This window comes from Bufo gargarizans, chromosome 10 (assembly GCF_014858855.1).
Source record: "Bufo gargarizans isolate SCDJY-AF-19 chromosome 10, ASM1485885v1, whole genome shotgun sequence".
Taxonomy (NCBI): Eukaryota; Metazoa; Chordata; class Amphibia; order Anura; family Bufonidae; genus Bufo; species Bufo gargarizans.
The window spans coordinates 9,997,250-10,017,400 of record NC_058089.1 but is presented as its reverse complement, the minus strand read 5'-3'; the positions used below and the strand labels follow the sequence as shown (position 1 = coordinate 10,017,400).

The following is a 20,151-nucleotide window of genomic DNA, read 5'->3' as shown; positions in this document are numbered from 1 at the left end:
GGGATCCCTGGTGATCGCCGTAAGAGGATCCAGCAGCAGGTGTTGAATTCCCCAGCAGCGCCACCGCAGGCAACATGAAGAATTACACCATTTTTGTATCCATATTTTCATTGGTTTTAACCCTTTATCCAGTAGGTGGCAATAAAGAGCAATGGAGGAGGCTCCTCCTACAGCACAGAGAATGTGAAACCTGTGATCCGTTCCAAAGCATGATGGGAGTGATACTTCTTCTTACAATTATGGAGTTACCAGAGCTTATTTGATAATATCTTTACTGTATGATGTAGGACTATTTACTGTGCATATCAGCTCAATACCAGGAGTAACAGGGGTTTCCCTTTAAATATTAGGACGGGATCCTGCACTTCTTGTGTCTCGTGAATGTCACAATTGGACCAAGACAACTCCTCCAAAGCTCACAGGGTGCAGGTTCCCTTTAAATCAGTTTTTTTCCATGATGGCAGCGGCGGGCCGTCACCGACACATTAGTCAGATATTACACTGAAGCCGGTTCACTGTGAGAACAAAGGATTTTAACGATGTTTTCCCTTTTAATTATTCAATGCGAGGAGCCGCGCTTTGATCTGAAATGTATGCGATGCGGATGCTGAATATTGATCGGCGTCTCTGCTCCAAAGCTGCGGCGGCTCCAGGAGATCGAGGAGGTATTAAGGAGCGACTTCTAACTCTAACTCAACTTGAGAGATGGGGGGCTTCGTCCTGTTGCCGTGGTAACGCAGCCGGGAGATTTCTTTAGGGATTTGCAGGGAGCAGAGGCATTAAGAATGAGCGAAGTCTGTAGCTGAGATGTATCGATGCCGCATTCACACATTATACAATATTACACCCCAGGGCGGAAGCATGTCTCCCCGAAAATGAGGAAAAAAATAGATGATTCGGAAAAATTGGGCCCTGGATCGGCCTACTGAGTGTGGACATCATGAGACAGACAGACAGACAGATGTGGGATAGAAAGATTTTAGAGATAGATAGATATGAGATAGATAGAGAATAGATAGATAGATATTAGATAGATAGATACGAGATAAATAGATAGATATGAGATAATAGATTGATAGATAGATATTAGATAGATACATAGATCAATATATTGGGTGAAATAAAGGATCCACTTTCTCCTCACTAAGACCAAAATGCTGCCTTGTTTCAATTGGACATAACAGTTTGTGGATTTTTTTTTTTTATCCGGAATCCTTCAAGGACTTTGCACCTGGCAGAAAAAGACTGCTGCTATTTATTTTTGGTTTGTTAGATAGATAGATATTAGATAGATAGATAGCAGATAGCAATGATCTCTCTACTAGTTTGTTACAATGTATCAGTCTGGTGTCCAGAATGTGCAGCTCACAGGGGATTGTCCAGACAGGATACAATTGTAACAAGCCCACAGCTGTGACAAGTGATAGGACTGCACTTCCAGATGCAGGATGTAGAGATCTTAAGGCTGGGTTCACACCTGAGCGTTTTACAGCGCGTTCCTACGCGCTGTAAAACGCTCAACAAGGAGAAACCAATGATTCCCTATGGGAATGGTTCACACCTGGGCGTTTTACAGCGCGTACGATCGCGCTGTAAAACGCCCGACGCTCAAAAAAGTACATGAGCGACTTTGGGGCGTTTTGACGCGCGTTTGTGGCCATAGGACACTGTAGTCAATCACACAAACGCGCTTCAAACGCGTGTTTACTATTACCAAAAACGTGCATAAAAATGCGCGTAAAACGCGCGTTTGCGCAACGCTCAGGTGTGAACCCAGCCTTAAGGGAACCTGTCACCTGGATTTTGTGTATAGAGCTGAGAACATGGGTTGCTAGATGGCCGCTAGCACATCCGCAATACCCAGTCCCCATAGCTCTGTGTGCTTATATTGTGTAAAAAAAACGATTTGATACATATGCAAATTAACATAAAAGAGTCATATCTTAAAAGACTCATCTCAGGGTAATTTGCATATGTATCAAATCGTTTTTTTTACACAATAAAAGCACACAGAGCTATGGGGACTGGGTATTGCGGATGTACTAGCGGCCATCTAGCAACCCATGTCCTCAGCTCTATACACAAAATCCCGGTGACAGGTTCCCTTTAAAAATGGGGCCATTTATTAAACTTCTACGCAAGTTTTGTGAGGTAGAAAAGTCATACATTTTAACATGATTTTTTTTTCCCAGTTTACCCCCAAATTTGGGACTTTTCTTTCTTTTCCAACACCCTTGGCATTTTGATAGAAAAAAATGAGCTTGGCATGGGCATGAGAGAGAGTGCTCCGAGGGTGGGTCCCTCCGCAGCTGGCGTAGATGTCATTTCCAGGTTGATACAACACCAGCGCCTCTTAATCATTTTGGCGCATTGTTCTCCAGAGTATTTCTTTGACGAGCATTAGAAACGCCAGTTTTAATAAAGTTGCAGAAAATGTAATCTACAGACGTAGCCATTGACAACGACTGCCGTCCGCTGTGCTTTTTGTGTAACGCGGCCGCTCAAATCGAATAAGCAGGGCGCTCTGCGGATACGTTACACTGCTGTGCTGCGCTAACGCTGCTGCCTCTGTAAAGTAACATGGCACAAGATCCAGCGTACCTACACCTGACCCTCCAATATCCCGACGCCCATCAGGTCCCCCTGTGGTGAGATTTTCAGCTGCGTGTGGCGCCATATGGTCGCCTACAGCAGAATTGCAGCATTACGGCGTGGCTGCACCGGGGATGAAGGTGAACGGTAATTGCGAAAATTCAAATACGTCAGAATTCTAGCAATTGTCACAAGTCAGCCGCAGTCTTCCCCCTCATGACATCATGGTGACGGCGTGATAAAAAGTAAGTCGCTGTCTCATCTGAATGCTGCCGGAGATTCCATCAGAAGAGTCCCGGTGAAATCAGATTTTTGCATATTGATGGATTTTTGAGTCCGGAGGGCAGCGGTCGGCGCCAATATAACACTGGATCAGAGGCGGACGGCTCCATTGTGAGATTAGGATGGTTCCAGCCAGAGGCCCGGGCTCCACCGCACTGTAATGGGGGCCGAGTGTTCTCCGCAATGTCTGCGATGTCACATTTTGATACTAAGTGTCGCCAGGTCATGTTTCACCATGTCGCTCGCTCGTTCATCTCCATTGTTTCAGGAAAGCGGATTTGTGTCCGAGGCCTCTTCTAGATAAGTGATGACAGGGCCCGGCTCAATAGACGAGGGGGGGACTTGTGCTGATCGTGTGGATAGGAGTCCACACAATTCCCCCCCGGGGACGTCGTCCATCTGAGAGAGACAAATAAATCCGCCTGTTTACGATGTGCTTATCAAGAGATGGGCGGCTGATACAGACTGACAGCGCAGCCGCCGCTGATCATTCTGGACAGGAAAGATGATTGACAGCTCAGGACAGAGTGACAGGCAGTGTCATTATATGATATCATATTATTATGTGTCATTATTTTATATATAATTATTATTATTATGTGTCATTATATTATATTATTTAAGGCTTGGTTTACATTTCATTGGGAATAAGTTAGAATCAGGCCTCCTGCACACGAACATTGTTTTGGTCCGCATCCGAGCCGCAGTTTTTGCGGCTCGGGTGCAGACCCATTCACTTCAATGGGTCTGCAAAAAATGCGGACAGCACTCCATGTTCCGTGGTCCGCCCAAAAAATACAACCTGTCCTATTCTTGTCCGTTTTGCGGACAAGAATAGGCAGTTATATCAATGGCTGTCTGTGCCATTCCGCACATGGACGCCATCCGTGTTTTGCGGATCTGCAATTTGCAGACCGCAAAACACACAACGGTCGTGTGCATGAGGCTTTAAAGGAGATCAGTCTTTACTCCTAATGTCTGTTTTACCAAATATTTGCATTCGCCATCTCTGCCGCATCTTTTCCTAGAACACCTTTTACTACCCTCAGAAATGACAACCAGGTGTTACTATTTCCCATGACGCTGTCAGAACAAATTGTGCAGTTTCGGACTGTATAGGGGCATGCCCCCGGCTGGTGTCTGAGTGTGTAGGGGCATGCCCCCGGCTGGTGTCTGAGTGTGTAGGGGCATGCCCCCGGCTGGTGTCTGAGTGTGTAGGGGCCTGCCCCCGGCTGGTGTCTGAGTGCGTAGGGGCCTGCCCCCGGCTGGTGTCTGAGTGTGTAGGGGCCTGCCCCCGGCTGGTGTCTGAGTGTGTAGGGGCCTGCCCCCGGCTGGTGTCTGAGTGTGTAGGGGCATGCCCCCGGCTGGTGTCTGAGTGTGTAGGGGCATGCCCCCGGCTGGTGTCTGAGTGTGTAGGGGCATGCCCCCGGCTGGTGTCTGAGTGTGTAGGGGCATGCCCCCGGCTGGTGTCTGAGTGTGTAGGGGCATGCCCCCGGCTGGTGTCTGAGTGTGTAGGGGCCTGCCCCCGGCTGGTGTCTGAGTGTGTAGGGGCATGCCCCCGGCTGGTGTCTGAGTGTGTAGGGGCCTGCCCCCGGCTGGTGTCTGAGTGTGTAGGGGCCTGCCCCCGGCTGGTGTCTGAGTGTGTAGGGGCATGCCCCCGGCTGGTGTCTGAGTGTGTAGGGGCATGCCCCCGGCTGGTGTCTGAGTGTGTAGGGGCATGCCCCCGGCTGGTGTCTGAGTGTGTAGGGGCATGCCCCCGGCTGGTGTCTGAGTGTGTAGGGGCATGCCCCCGGCTGGTGTGTGAGTGTGTAGGGGCATTCCCCCGGCTGGTGTGTGAGTGTGTAGGGGCATGCCCCCGGCTGGTGTCTGAGTGTGTAGGGGCATTCCCCCGGCTGGTGTGTGAGTGTGTAGGGGCATTCCCCCGGCTGGTGTCTGAGTGTGTAGGGGCCTGCCCCCGGCTGGTGTCTGAGTGTGTAGGGGTTTGCCCCCAGCGGGTAGCATCCAGTTGCCAATTTAGTTATACATTTCCAGGAAGAATAAGCGAGGAACGGCACAATTCAGATGTTCCAGAGTGAGTAAGAACCAGAGTATTTTCTAATGGACATGAGAGGAGAGCTGGCAGGTCCTCTCTAACTACTGTGCCTGGTCCCAGAATGACCCCCCTCCCTCTGGGGCATTTGTGGCAATTTACCATCTGAGCCCATTTCTCTCCAGCTTTTCCCCACATTACAGACCTCTCATTTCTGCCATGAATGTAGTCGGCTGCTGTAGCTCTTCTATGTCCTTTAGAGAATAGAGAAGCACTTGAAGTGAAGCGTGTAAGGGCTTATGCACATGAATGCATTCCCCCCCCCCCCCCCCCCCCGCATTTCTTACGGATCAGATGCGGACCCATTCACTTCAGTGTCCGCACCCGTATGTCCATTCTGCGGCACCCGCATAAAAAATAGAACATGTCCTATTTTTGTCCATATTACGGATAAGGATAGGAGAATTCTATTATGGGCCGGATGTTCCGTAAAATGCGGAACGCACACGGACGGTATCTGTGTTTGGTGGACCGTATGAGCCCTAAGAAACAAGCCTTAGATTGAAACAATCAGCTTTTAAGATTTTCAGAACAAGGACGTACGTTCGCTCTGATGAACTCATGGCCGGCTGTAGCTTTAGGAGCCGAAGAAGTACAAAGAAAAGGTGTGAACGGACAGAAGGAAATGTCCAGCCAAAACTTACACCGCTTCTTTGTCCTCGGAATGGATTTGGGCTTTCTTGGCGCAAACCTGCCACCTACTGGTGGAACTTGGGAGTGCGCCTGTGAGCAGCATACAGGATGCAGGCAGACACTTGTACTTTCTTCTTACTAACCGAGCATGCATGTGCTCTCAATACGGGAAAGGAAATACCAGTAAGCCGCTGCGAGGCGCCTCTGGTGGGTTGTTATAGTCCTTGAGAAAAGATGGATCGGGCATGGTGAAATTCAACATGCCCAACTCTTCCTTCCCTCTGCAACTGCCATCAGATGCCTCCCAAACACAGATGATTGGCTGATCCTGTCAAAATGTAATCTATATGCGAATAAAAGGTATTTTTGCATAAGGAAAAGTTAAACAATTTTCCTCTATATTTTCTGTATCCATTCCTCGCCGTTTTCAAGATCTCTACTTGCTGTCATTCAATAGGATCCTTCATTATTTACTAAAACTCTGTCCTGTCATGTGATGGACACCATGGGGCTCATTACATCGGAGCGCTGCGTCTGTGTGTCAGTCTAATGACCAGGACGGAAGGTTTCTATGGAAGGACAACAAACAGAGATCTTGAAAACGGCACGGAATGGATACAGAAAGTATGTCCTATATCTCGACTTCTCCAAAGCATTTGATACTGTGCCACATAAAAGGTTAGTATATAAAATGAGAATGCTCGGACTGGGAGGACAGTATATATATATATATATATACACACACACAGTATACTGTATATATACTACAGAGGGCAGTATACTGTATATATATATATACTACAGAGGGCAGTATACTGTATATATACTACAGAGGTAAGTATACTGTATATATATATACTACAGAGGGCAGTATACTGTATATATACTACAGAGCGCAGCAGTGGTGTAGCATGGGTTGCCAGCACCCGGGGCGAGCCATGTATTGCGCCCCCTCCCAACCTGTGGACACGCCCCTTTTACAGATAATGTAGCAGTCCTATATAACACTACAGATAACATGGTGGTAACTCTCTAAGTACAGATGATGTAGTAGATGGGTATAAGGCCCCAGAATTCAGAACACGCACAGTGTGAGCTGAAGTCTGGGGCCAGGATGCAGCAGGGTGGGCCATATTCTCAATCCATCCCCCAACCCTACCGTGAAACAAATATGTGTTTGGACATTACATACATCACTACAAAATGTACAGTAGAATACAGCACCACATACCTCATCCATCCAGTGACATCTCCTGTGATGTAGACTTTCCTTAACGTCTTTATTCGGAGATAAGACCGCCATGACACCTTCTTTCAGCTGCGCCTCTACAGTTTCACAGAAAGCATTTTTAGATTCCTCACTTTACTATCATCCTCCCCTCCTTGTACCTCAACACTGTCATCCTGCTGCCCCCCAATACTGTGGTAGAGCCAGACAGATAGGAGGACCATAGTTGATGCACACTCATATATACTAATATTACAGAGGGGCCATTATATATTATAATAATACATAGGGGGCTATTATATATACTAATAATACAGAGGCGGCCATTATATATTCTAATCCGTGTGGAGGGGGCAAAACTACTGTGTAGGGATGAGCGAATTTGTTATAAAATTTGTTTGTGCTTCGTTTGGTGGTAGAAGCAGAGTTGCAATATGGATTCCGTTACCACAGACCATAACGCAATTCTATGACGTAGAATGCATAACGGAACGCCTTTAGAGACATTCTGTTATTCCTTCCGTCATAATAGAAGTCTATGGGCTGCCTAACGGATCTGTCCCGTTTCCGTTATGCAGGAGAGGACTCAGGATCAGGAGAGGACTCCCCTGCATAACGGTAACGGGACGGATCCGTTCTGCAGCCCATAGACTTCTATTATGACGGAAGGAATAACGGAATGTCTCTAAAGGCGTTCCGTTATGCATTCTACGTCATAGAATTGCGTTATGGTCTGTGGTAACGGAATCCATATTGCAACTCTGCTTCTACCACCAAACGAAGTGTAAACAAATTTCTAAATCTGAAATTCGCTCATCTTTACCACTGTGTGGAGGGGGCACAGAGGAGACAAAACCCACAGTGTGGAGGGGGCACAGACGAGGCAAAAGCACCTTATGGAGTTAAAGGGAGTCTGTCATCAAAGTTTCACCTTTTTAACTCTTCCCATAGCTTTCTAGCAGCCTTGCAGTTAATAAAAACATTACCTTTTATGAGCAATCCTGGACTTATAAAACCGGCAAAAAACAACTTAGTAGTATATGCAAGTGCCCAGGGGCGGCGTTACCCTTGTAGGTGCCCAGCTAACACAGCCCTATTGTCGCTTCCCCCCACCCATTCTTTCCCTCTGACCGCCCATCTACTTACTTTTTGCTTCGCCGAGATCCTGCGCCTGCGCACTTAGTCCTTTAATTACTGTGATGCCGAACAAGGAATGGGCATCACAGTGCGCATGCGCCGGCCGGCAGACTTAGTGCGCAGGCGCGGGATCTCGGCGAAACAAGAAGTAAGTAGATGGGCGGTCAGAGGGAAAGAATGGGCGAGCAGAGGGAAAGACAGGGCGGGGTGAAGCGACAATAAGGCTGAGCTAGCTGGGCACCTACGAGGGTAACGCCGCCCCTGGGCACTTGCGAGCCCTCATTTGCATATTCTGCTAAGTTGTTTTTTGCCGGTTTTATAAGTCCAGGATTGCTCATAAAGGTAACGTTTTTATTAACTGTAAGGCTGCTACAAATGGGAAGGGTTAAAAAGGTGAAACTTTGATGACAGACTCCCTTTAAAATACCTAATGTAAGGGGATGTACTGTATGGTGAGCAATGTAACTGTGGGTGACTTTATAAAAGCTTCTAGCAGCTCTCACACCCCTCATATACTCCACTACAATCTCCATAGAAATACAGCCGCCAAACCCCTCACCAGAGACCACTGAGCACAGCATGCTGTAAGGGCCTGCCCTCTCCCTGCTCTGGACGCTGCTCTGCTTCTCCTTACAGCCCCCAAACCCCTCACCAGAGACCACTGAGCACAGCATGCTGTAAGGGCCTGCCCTCTCCCTGCTCTGGACGCTGCTCTGCTTCTCCTTACAGCCCCCAAACCCCTCACCAGAGACCACTGAGCACAGCATGCTGTAAGTGTCTGCCCTCTCCCTGCTCTGGACGCTGCGCTGCTTCTCCTTACAGCCCCCAAACCCCTCACCAGAGACCACTGAGCACAGCATGCTGTAAGGGCCTGCCCTCTCCCTGCTCTGGACGCTGCTCTGCTTCTCCTTACAGCCCCCAAACCCCTCACCAGAGACCACTGAGCACAGCATGCTGTAAGGGCCTGCCCTCTCCCTGCTCTGGACGCTGCTCTGCTTCTCCTTACAGCCCTTTTCCTGCATCTGGCTCAGTCTGTAAGGGGCGGGAGGAAGCGGTCACATGATCTTTTGACATCATTCCCTCTAAGAAGCCAATACATTCTAGACCTGTCCTGAACCTATGAGGCAGAATGGAAATGCCTGCTTTCCTCCTTTAGAAAATGCCTGCTGCCGGGTGCCCCCTGCAATTTGGCGCCCGGGGCAACGGCCCCCCCGCCCCCCCCCCCCCCCACGCTACGCCCCTGGAGGGCAGTATACTATATATATATACAGTACAGACCAAAAGTTTGGACACACCTTCTCATTCAAAGAGTTTTCTTTATTTGCATGACTATGAAAATTGTAGATTCACACCGAAGGCATCAAAACTATGAATTAACACACGTGGAATTATATACATAACAAAAAAGTGTGAAACAACTGAAAATATGTCATATTCTAGGTTCTTCAAAAGTAGCCACCTTTTGCTTTGATTACTGCTTTGCACACTCTTGGCATTCTCTTGATGAGCTTCAAGGGGTAGTCACCTGAAATGGTCTTCCAACAGCCTTGAAGGAGATCCCAGAGATGCTTAGCACTTGTTGGTCCTTTTGCCTTCACTCTGCGGTCCAGCTCACCCCAAACCATTTCGATTGGGTTCAGGTCCGGTGACTGTGGAGGCCAGGCCATCTGGCGCAGCACCCCATCACTCTCCTTCATGGTCAAATAGCCCTTACTTTCAAAGTTTTCCCAATTTTTGGACTGACTGTTCCTTCATTTCTTAAAGTAATGATGGCCACTCGTTTTTCTTTACTTAGCTGCTTTTTTCTTGCCATAATACAAATTCTTACAGTCTATTCAGTAGGACTATCAGCTGTGTATCCACCTGACTTCTCCACAACGCAACTGATGGTCCCAACCCCATTGATAAGGCAAGAAATCCCACTTATTAAACCTGACAGGGCACACCTGTGAAGTGAAGACCATTTCAGGTGACTACCTCTTGAAGCTCATCAAGAGAATGCCAAGAGTGTGCAAAGCAGTAATCAAAGCAAAAGGTGGCTACTTTTGAAGAACCTAGAATATGACATATTTTCAGTTGTTTCACACTTTTTTGTTATGTATATAATTCCACATGTGTTAATTCATAGTTTTGATGCCTTCAGTGTGAATCTACAATTTTCATAGTCATGCAAATAAAGAAAACTCTTTGAATGAGAAGGTGTGTCCAAACTTTTGGTCTGTACTGTACTACAGAGGACAGTATACTGAATATATATATATCACAGAGGACAGTATTCACACCATGCGTCAATTCTGCCTCAAAGAGTCCTTGCTGATAGCAGCACCAACCTGTTTTCACGCCAAACAGGTAGCAAGCCTTCATCCAGACACAAGGCTCCCAGATCGCAACACAGAGACCTCGCTTCTGAGCCCAGCTGCCTATTTAAGGACAACCAGGTGCTGCCAAAACCCGGACTGGCACTTAAAATCCGGTCCGGTATTTGACCTCACCTGGCTGTAAATCAGCCCAGCAGCACATGCTGGAATGAAAATACCTTTTTTCCCAGACCAAACCCCTCACTGTGTCACTATATATATATACTACAGAGAACAGTATACTGTATATACAATACATAGGACAGTATATATCAGGGGTCAGTTCAGAGATCACTCCCATTTATCCCCAGGACTGTGACTGTGACGAGGGGACATCCTCTGCGTCTGGAGGAAAGAAGGTTTGTACACAAACATAGAAGAGGATTCTTTACGGTAAGAGCAGTGAGACTATGGAGCTCTCTGCCTGAGGAGGTGGTGATGGGGAGTTCAATAAAGGAGTTCAGGAGGGGCCTGGATGTATTTCTGGAGCGTAATAATATTACAGGCTATAGCTACTAGAGAGGGGTCGGGGATCTAGGGAGTTATTCTGATGCCTGAGGAAAATCAGGAAAATTGGCTTCTACCTCACAGTTTTTTTTCGCCTTCCTCTGGATCAACTTGCTGAGCTGGATGGACGGAGGGCTTTTTTCAGCCTTATAAACTGTTACTAAAATTCATAGGATAATTGTATGACTTGTCGTAATAACTGCTACATGATAAATATGGAGGCATCAAAGGAGAGGTGGTCACTCGTGAACGTTACCCTCGTCAGCGGGGAGCCGGCGTCCTCCCCGCTCACCACCAGACATTAAATATTCACAGGGTCGCTCGCCCCTCCGTCCCCTCAGGCTGCTTTCTACTTTACCTTATATTCTAGATAATACATTTCTAGAACTGAACATTTCTCAATTTATATGCATTGGCCCGGGTCCGCAGCGCTCCGGAGATAGAGGCCAGCAGGGGGCGCACAGTCTGTGATATTTCCATGGTTACATGCAATTACCTTGGTATTACTATAGGAAATCCTCACATACACCATTATTTCTGTTGCCGAGCTGCAAATATCCAATATGCACAGGAGCTGCAGGGCCCATGCAAGCGGGGAATTAGCTCAGCCATGTTGGATATTATTAGATTTAACACTGGATCATTCTACTATAGTGTTTACGGCTGGGATACCCCTTTAACTCCCTCCTCTTGGCTCAGACTCCCATGGGTCCAGGAAGCTGAGATCTTGGCTGCTGTCTGTGGGGTCTTCACGTTGGAGAAAGACTTGACCCCCTATGCTTGGAGAAGTCACTACATTATCTCTTGACCTCTCTTTTTAAGATCTCTGCTTGCTGTCAGTAAACATTCTTGTTTAGATTTAGAAAGAAAAAAAATCTCCCTAAGGGTACTTTCACACTAGCGTTTTTCTTTTCCGGCATAGAGTTCCGTCACAGGGGCTCTATACCGGAAAAGAACTGATCAGTTTTATCCCCATGCATTCTGAATAGAGAGTAATCCGTTCAGTTTGCATCAGGATGTCTTCAGTTCAGTCGTTTTGACTGATCAGGCAAAAGAGAAAACCGTAGCATGCTACGGTTTTTTCTCCGGCGAAAAAAACTGAAGACATGCCTGAACGCCGGATCCGGCATTTTTTCCCATAGGAATGTATTAGCGCCGGATCCGGCATTCAGAATACCGGAATGCCGGATCCGTCGTTCCGGCATGCGCATGCGCAGATCGGTGAAAATGCGAAAAATGTACAAGACGGATCCGTCGGTCCGCATGACAAGCGGAGAGACGGATCCGTCCTTGCAATGCATTTGTGAGACGGATCCGCATCCGGATCCGTCTCACAAATGCTTTCAGGCAGCAGCAGATCGGCGGATCCGGCGGCCAGTTCCGACGACGGAACTGCCCGCCGGATCACACTACCGCAAGTGTGAAAGTAGCCTAAGGGTACTTTCACACTAGCGTTTTTCTTTTCCGGCATAGAGTTCCGTCACAGGGGCTCTATACCGGAAAAGAACTGATCAGGCATATCCCCATGCATTCTGAATGGAGAGTAATCCGTTCAGTTTGCATCAGGATGTCTTCAGTTCAGTCGTTTTGACTGATCAGGCAAAAGAGAAAACCGTAGCATGCTACGGTTTTCTCTCCGGCGAAAAAAACTGAAGACATGCCTGAACGCCGGATCCGGCATTTTTTCCCATAGGAATGTATTAGCGCCGGATCCGGCATTCAGAATACCGGAATGCTGGATCCGTCGTTCCGGCATGCGCATGCGCAGATCGGTGAAAATGCGAAAAATGTACAAGACGGATCCGTCGGTCCGCATGACAAGCGGAGAGACGGATCCGTCCTTGCAATGCATTTGTGAGACGGATCCGCATCCGGATCCGTCTCACAAATGCTTTCAGGCAGCAGCAGATCGGCGGATCCGGCGGCCAGTTCCGACGACGGAACTGCCCGCCGGATCACACTGCCGCAAGTGTGAAAGTAGCCTAAGCATACTTTTCCCAACTGAAGGTTTGCTACAATTGTATTCAGCCTGGATAATATTCTAGCTTCACCTCTGTTTGTGCATCACATCATGGATAGGGACCTATTCACTTGTGCTTCCGTGGGTTTTCTGTCCGTGCCTCCGCACCGCAAAAAACGTGTTCTATTTTTTGCGGTGCGGACGACTCACGTTGAATGAGTTTTCAGTGCCTGTGCATTGTCGACAGCAATTTATGGTCCTCAATGCACAGAATAGACAGCACACGTTCAGCACACGAACCTACACTGAATACTTCATCCTCTGGTGCCACACTGGGCTCCAATATATTCAGGGAATGCAGGTTCCACATGCATGCTGAGCCCACACTGTATTATACCTCTCCTGGTGCCAAATGGCCACCAATAAATGCAGGGAGAGCAGGCTACAGCTTTAGGCTACATGCACACAACTGCGCCGTGTATTGCCGTCTGCTAATTGCGGATCCGCAAAACACGGTTGCCACAATTTGTGGAACGGAATGGGCCCCCCATAATAGAAATGCCTATTCTTGAATTCAATTCAAGAATAGGATATGTTCCATTTTTTTTTTTTTTTTTTTTTTTTGTGGGGCCACAGAACTGGGCAACGGATGCGAACAGCACACGGAGTGTTGGGCCCCATTCTAGTGAATGGGTCCGCATCCAAGCCGCATTTTTTGACCCAAACAACGGTCATGTGAATGAGGCCTTACTTGCACTAATTAAAATCAGCCTACGGGACAGACCGGCTAGCCAGGAGTGCACCTCCAATGCTGAAAAGAAAAAAGCGGGGGTCAGTCCGCACACCCCAATGTGCAGGTGCGCGTCGCCATGGCTGGAGGCACGAAAGCAAAAACAAACAAAATGCAACAGCGCTCTGTAAACACAAATAACAATAAAGACAATATCTGCACTGATACATTGTAACAACCTATCAGGAGTTTGGTGCTGCCTCTGTAATTATCTCTGGACTGGATACAATTACAAAACAAAACTTCATCTTTATCGCTGTACAGTCAAAAGCTCTGCAACTTCCTGCTGCCCTTTATGTTTCATTCCTCCTCACTTTCAAGATCTCTGCTTGCGTCAGTGAACATTCTTGTTCAGATTCAGACGGTTTAAATAAAGTCGGTTACAATTGTATCCAGTCAGGTCCAGCTAATCAGCGCGGCCCCCGTAATGATACAGATCATCCGCACTCGCACATTGTAACAAACTCTCAGGACTCGTTCTGCTGATGTGTTTATCTCACATAGGATTCTCTAGACTGCATGCCATTGTAACAAACCTTCAGCTGTGATAAGTATTAGGTCCATACAGGTTTTCAGGCTTTGGATTCACACAAGAGTGTTCTCATCCACTGACAGCAAGCAGAGATGGTGAGAAATGGAAACACAAAGTCCGTTACTAAGGGCTCATGCGTACGGCGGTAGCTGTTTTTGTGATCCGCATTTTGCAGAATGGAAGGGCCGGACCCTAATAGAACAGTCCTATCCTTGCGGACACGGCATGCACACAGAGTCATTTCAGTTTTTTTGTGGCCCCATTGAAGTGAATGGTTCTGCATACGAAAAAAATAGTCTGTGTGCATGAGCCCTAAATTATAGAACTTTTCATTTTTACAAGGATTATTCTCTGGATTTTTGCAAAAATAATTTAACCCGTTTAACCCCAGATGATCCTTAGGCCTCATGCACACGACCGTTGTTGTGTTCCGTGTCCGTTGTTCCGTTTTCAGTGATTTTCTGTGGACCCTTTGACTTTTAATGGGTCCGTTGAAAACTCGGATAATGCACCGTTTGTCATCCGCGTCTGTGATCCGTGTTTTCAGTCCGTCCAAAAAATATGACCTGTTCTACTTTTTTCACGGACAACGGTTCGCGGACCCATTCAAGTCAGTGGGTCCGTGAAAAAACACGGATGCAAAAATAAAGGAAGACACACGGAAACAACAACGGAACCCCTTTTTGCGGACCGCAAAAAAATACTGTTGTGTGCATGAGGCCTTAGTGATAGGATTTTGGATTTGGGGGGCGTCCCATAATCTTGGCGGTGCCTTCGTTCGGCACAGATACAGTACCCGGCTCCATATGACATTGACACGAGGATAATCAGATGTTCTATTAGGAAAGGTCACCTGCGGATGATGGGATCTCTCAGAGGCTCGGCGCTCTATAATTGTTCTTAAGCTCCCGCCTGAATTCCAGCGCAGCGCCGCCGGCTTTAATATACTCCTTATAAATTGTGAAAATGTAATATAGATTTCATCTTGTGTGACATCAGACGAGGGCGGCGCGGCGCACTGTAACCCAATAATAGCCACAATTACAGCCATCATACAGCGGCAGCACGTTAGGAGTAGTAGTACTTATATAAATAAACATGAACTGGCAAAAAGTGCAAAGAGCTACAAGAGAAGGGCCCATTTATCGTGCAAAATGGCCCTTTTATTAAAGGGGAGCTCCACTTTGGACAATCCCTATTTGTTAGAAGGGTCTCTTGGCAGTAAGCCAATTATAAAGGGTCCTCTTGCTGAGACCCCCAGCGGTCAGCTCTGAGGAAACCTGGCAGTAAGTGTTCTGTTTCCCTGCAGCGCCTCCACAGGACAGATGAGGTATTACACCAATCAAATAGACAGGTGGCATTAGGTGCCTACCTACTGGGCCCACCATGGTATGTCTGCTCCTAATTATAGGGCTCTGTGGGGATCGGCTCAGCAGACTGCAGGGGTGGCGCATGCATAATACATATGACCAAAGTCATTATCCCCCCCCAATCAGAAAAGGGCTGGACCGTGCTGTCCGTGCCTGCCCATCTAGTCTCCCGCAGATCTGTTATCAGTCCTCATAACCCTGCCCGTTACTGGATAACTCACTTCAGGCTGCACAGCACAGCTGGAAAGTGAGACCAAACAGATTCTGCTTACCGTGTGCCCTCTAGTGGCCAGTGGGGGAAATGCAATATTTCCCAATGTATTCTCTGTTGGATCTGTGCCTGATAGTGTTATGTGGTCACTATATTGTGAGATATTTTGGGAGGCAGTGCCATCCAGAAAGGAGCTGTACGGGTGGCCGCGGTCATAGGAAATGTCCCCGATTACACACCGCCCGATTCCCCCATAGTTTACAATGTTGCACGTTTTATTTTATTTTTTCAATCAACATTCCGAATCCCTCTCATCTCACACCTTTTTTTTAATTTAATGAGAACTGCGGCAAATGGTGTTTTTTGGACAGCGCAGAAAACACGCCGCAGGATTACAAATTGTTCTGCCTGCGTTTTATTCTCATAAATAATCTACAAGTCTTCGGCCGACCCTCTGTTGTCATGGAAACAAATTCATCCTCAAGGCTACGTGCAGCAAGGCTGAAGAGGCGCTCGGCTGATATTCCCGGCACTCGCTGCTGCAGCAGCTAGAAAGCGGAAAAACGGCGCTCGATACGATTAATTTATTAAAATACCAATGATAAAAGGTGATCCGTGACGACAAGAGCGAAACGACTTACCTATTATAGTGATGAGAATATCTAAATCTATCTATCATCTATCTCAGGCATGCTCAACCTGTGGCCCTCCAGCTGTTGCAAAACTACAACTCCCAGCATTCCCAGACAGTCTACAGCTATCAGCCTGCAGCAGGGCATGGTGGGAGTTGTAGTTTTACAACAGCTCGAGAGCTGCAGGTTGAGCATCCCTGCTCTATCTCATATCTATCATTATCATCTATCTCTCATATCTATCTACTGTATCTTATATCTATCACATATACTTTTATATTACAATGGGACTCTATGATGACGGACGTCACTGTATGGCATCCATTGCAGCATCTGTTTAACATAAGACAAGACAGTGATATGATCTCCTAAGGGCTCATGCACACGACCGTAAGGGGCTCCGGTCCGCAATGCACGGGCGCCGGACGTTTCCACTTCGTGCTCTGGACCCATTGACTTCAATGTGTCGGTGATCCACAAGATAAGGCAAAAGAGAGGACATGTCTTATCTTTTAAGATGCAGAGGCACAGATCGTTCGCCCCAAGGAAGAACTTCGTAGTGTTTCCGTGGGCTTCCGATATGTGCCTCCGCTCCGGCAAAAGATAGGACACTTCCTCTTTGACCATATCTTGTGGATCGTGGACCAATTGAAGTCAATGGGTCCACGGCTGCAGTACAGGCACTGAACCCTACATTGGTCTGCATGAGCCCAAAGCCAAAATCCTGTTTAGAACAGTTGTTGCTACCCTTCACCGCTGTTCTTGGGGGATCAAACCATGTACATTACATCAAGGGTTAAAAAAAATCCAAAATCAGAGCCAACCCGGTCCGGTCTCTCAGCCCCATTCACTTTAATGCAGCTGGGCCGCAGTAGCAGACACCGGACGGTGGAGCAGCGCTTGTTTTTATCTTAGGAAACCCCTTTAGAACGGTGACAGTCACCTCGCCGCCTGTGTCACAGATGCCAACTGTACAGAAATTTCTGGACAGTCTGTAAAAATAGGAGACTTTTTTCCAGTATCCACGAAAAAAATGGACCCGTCCGTTTTTTGAGGCTGGTGATAGATGAGATTATTTTGGTGTACAGACCGGTAACGAGTTCTTCTCTGTATATTGAGCTACAGACACGGATTACTTATAATCTTCATCATTCATTATGGTTTTTCCAATTTGTCCGTAAAAAGATTTTGTCTGTCCGTGATTTTGGGATAGGTTGTCCAGAAAAAAACTAAAAACTTTGCTCTTGGAATCGACGTGACTACAATTTTTCCTAATCCGTTTCTGCCTCTCTCCAGATGCTCCACAACAAGCACGTGATGGTTCGCGTCGGCGGAGGATGGGAGACGTTCGCCGGGTATCTGCTCAAACACGACCCCTGCAGAATGCTGCAAATATCCCGCGTGGACGGAAAAACCTCTCCGGTCCAGAACAAGTCTCCCACCATCAAAGATATGAGCCCCGATACCTATTTGGTGGTCTCGGCCCATTACAAATCCAAAAGGGAGATCAAGTGAGGCCACGCGGTGCAGCCCCCACGTCAGAGTCCCGGGTCATCCTGAAGAAGCCCTCACTGCACCACACAAGACGCCGCGCTCGGAGTCGCCTCTACCCTCCATTTACTTCTCCGTGGCTTTCATCTGCGCTACCCAACAACATTTTTCCAACATGGTTTTCTAAAAATCGGCCTATGTGGGTGTGGGTGATTGTATCTTACCCCTCAGACCGGGGGTATTAGGGCAGTGCCCAATGCCCCCCGCTGCTGTAGACGCCCACATGCTTCCTTTCCGTCCCATTCAGAGAACGGGGTGAAACCCCATCTAATGGATTACTATGGTCCAGGGATGGCCAACCTGAGGCTCTCCAGCTGTTGCAAAACTACAACTCCCAGCATGCCCAGACTGCCTAGAGCAGGGATGCTCAACCTGCGGCCCTCCAGCTGTTGTAAAACTACAACTCCCACAATGCCCTTCTGTAGAATGATAGCTGTAGGATGTCAGGGAATGATGGGAGTTGTAGTTTTGCAACAGCTGGAGGGCCGCAGGTTGAGCATGCCTGGCCTAGAGCTATCTGCCTACAGCAGGGCATGGTGGGAGTTGTAGTTTTACAACAGCTGGAGAGCGTCAGGTTTGCCATCCCTGTTATACTCATTAGCTATAAGCCCCGCCCATAAACCTAAAGACCCATCGGTTTAGCCCTTGCCTGTAGTAGAACTTACATTCTTAAAGGGTATGTCCACAAATGTTTTTTTTTGGTCCAATGCATCTAGAATGCAAAAAAAATAAAAAATTATTACATGTAATTCTGATTACAAACCCCTTCCGTTTTGTGTTTGCAGCTCCTTTGCAGACTCAGGCATGTCCATGGTAACAGACTAGCCGTGTAGCCTAATTCTGCGTCTTTCTGCAGGATCTGACTACGCAGGGTTTGCTCGTAGTCTGTTGCCGTGGAGACGCATTGAAGCTGTAGGCACAAAACAGTGGGAGGTTTGTACTCTTGACTATTTGCAATGTTGGCACGGACAGATTTATGTTATGTCGAGAGAGCAACCGAGACGCACAGCCGCGAGAACCGATCCGGACCGCCGAACGGTTACAGACGGGAGTCACGCCGACTCTACTTTCTGCAAAAGTCATGAATGACTAAAGGGCAGCTTTATGTAAGTTTACCTCCACGGAGAGTGGGCATCGCAGTGCAGAAACCACCGCTCCATTCACCCCCCCCTCCCCCCGCCGTAGCCATGCCTGAGGGGAAGGGGGCGACCAGAGTCAAACATTAAAATCTGGGCATCCAAAATCCTGCCCCAACTCTGCAAGGAAACGCCCACTGACGGGCAGTGTTATCATTAGCCCTGCCCTGAATTTGCCAGGACTGTCTCAGAAAATTAGGGACCGTCCCTGCAAATTTGGGACGATTGTCAACCATGTCCGTGGGGGCTCTGGCCCAATGTTTATTGCTGCAGGAACCTGACAGAAGACAACATTGGGGATTTTTTTTTTTATATATATTTTTTGGGGGAAGATTCTTAATATTTGCGATTTTCCATCCAAACATTGAATTGTGTGATTCGTCCTTCGTCTCTCTTGTATTCTGATTGTTCTGTACCTCTCTGTATAAAAAACCCTGAATTGCGAGAACCTCGACGTCCCGACTTTGCTATTTTTCTAGTGTTTTTTTGTCTCCTCACGCGCTGGTTTGCTTTGGGCTGTTTTATAGCGTATTCTGTAATGTCTAATGGCTACATTTGATAAAGTTCGATTCTTTTGAATACAAAGATTCCACGTGTCCTATTGGTTGTTCGTACAAGAGGCGTGTTTGGCAGCAACCAATCAGATTCCGGGTAAAAACAAGAGGCTGTGATCTGATTGGTTGCAACTCCTCAGGACAAAAACTGCTCTGGCCTAAAGGGTCAGTGTCGCCCATAGCAACCGAGTGGATCAGAAGCGCTGTGGTAAAGTGAAAGCTGGAATCTCATGGGTTATTAAGGGCAACATGAGGTCCCACATAGGGGTGCGTCATGGGCGTCACTTGCCCCTTTGACGCAGTCATAGTTAATTTTTGACCTGTTTTCTCTCCCTGCTTGTTGGCCATTATTGACTTATTACAACTGATAAGTGACATTTTATGGAAGAAATCTGTCTGGAAACCACGCCCCCTCTGTTAAGCCCTGCCCACTGAAAACTGATAGAATTATGGCTTCTGTACAATGGAAAACTGGCGTTCAAGCATCATCTGCCTGCAGCCACCACTAGAGGGAGCTCACTGCCTCAATAATAGAGCTGCATGCAGAGAGCTCCCTCTAGTGGTGGCTGCAGGTAACTAGAATGTCATCA

The 20,151-nt window shown here is 47.5% G+C and overlaps 1 protein-coding gene across 2 annotated transcripts in view; it reads left to right on the top strand.

Annotated features, from left to right (window-relative positions):
* The window catches only part of GAS2 (growth arrest specific 2), a 57,468-nt gene extending 39,250 nt beyond the window's left edge, over window positions 1-18,218 (top strand). For both annotated transcript variants that reach the window (XM_044270703.1, XM_044270702.1), the window contains exon 8: window positions 17,617-18,218. In XM_044270703.1, the coding sequence (XP_044126638.1) occupies window positions 17,617-17,835 (219 nt within the window). In that variant the 3' untranslated portion in view covers window positions 17,836-18,218. The remainder of the gene's footprint in view (window positions 1-17,616) is intronic.
* Window positions 18,219-20,151: the final 1,933 nt, after the last annotated feature.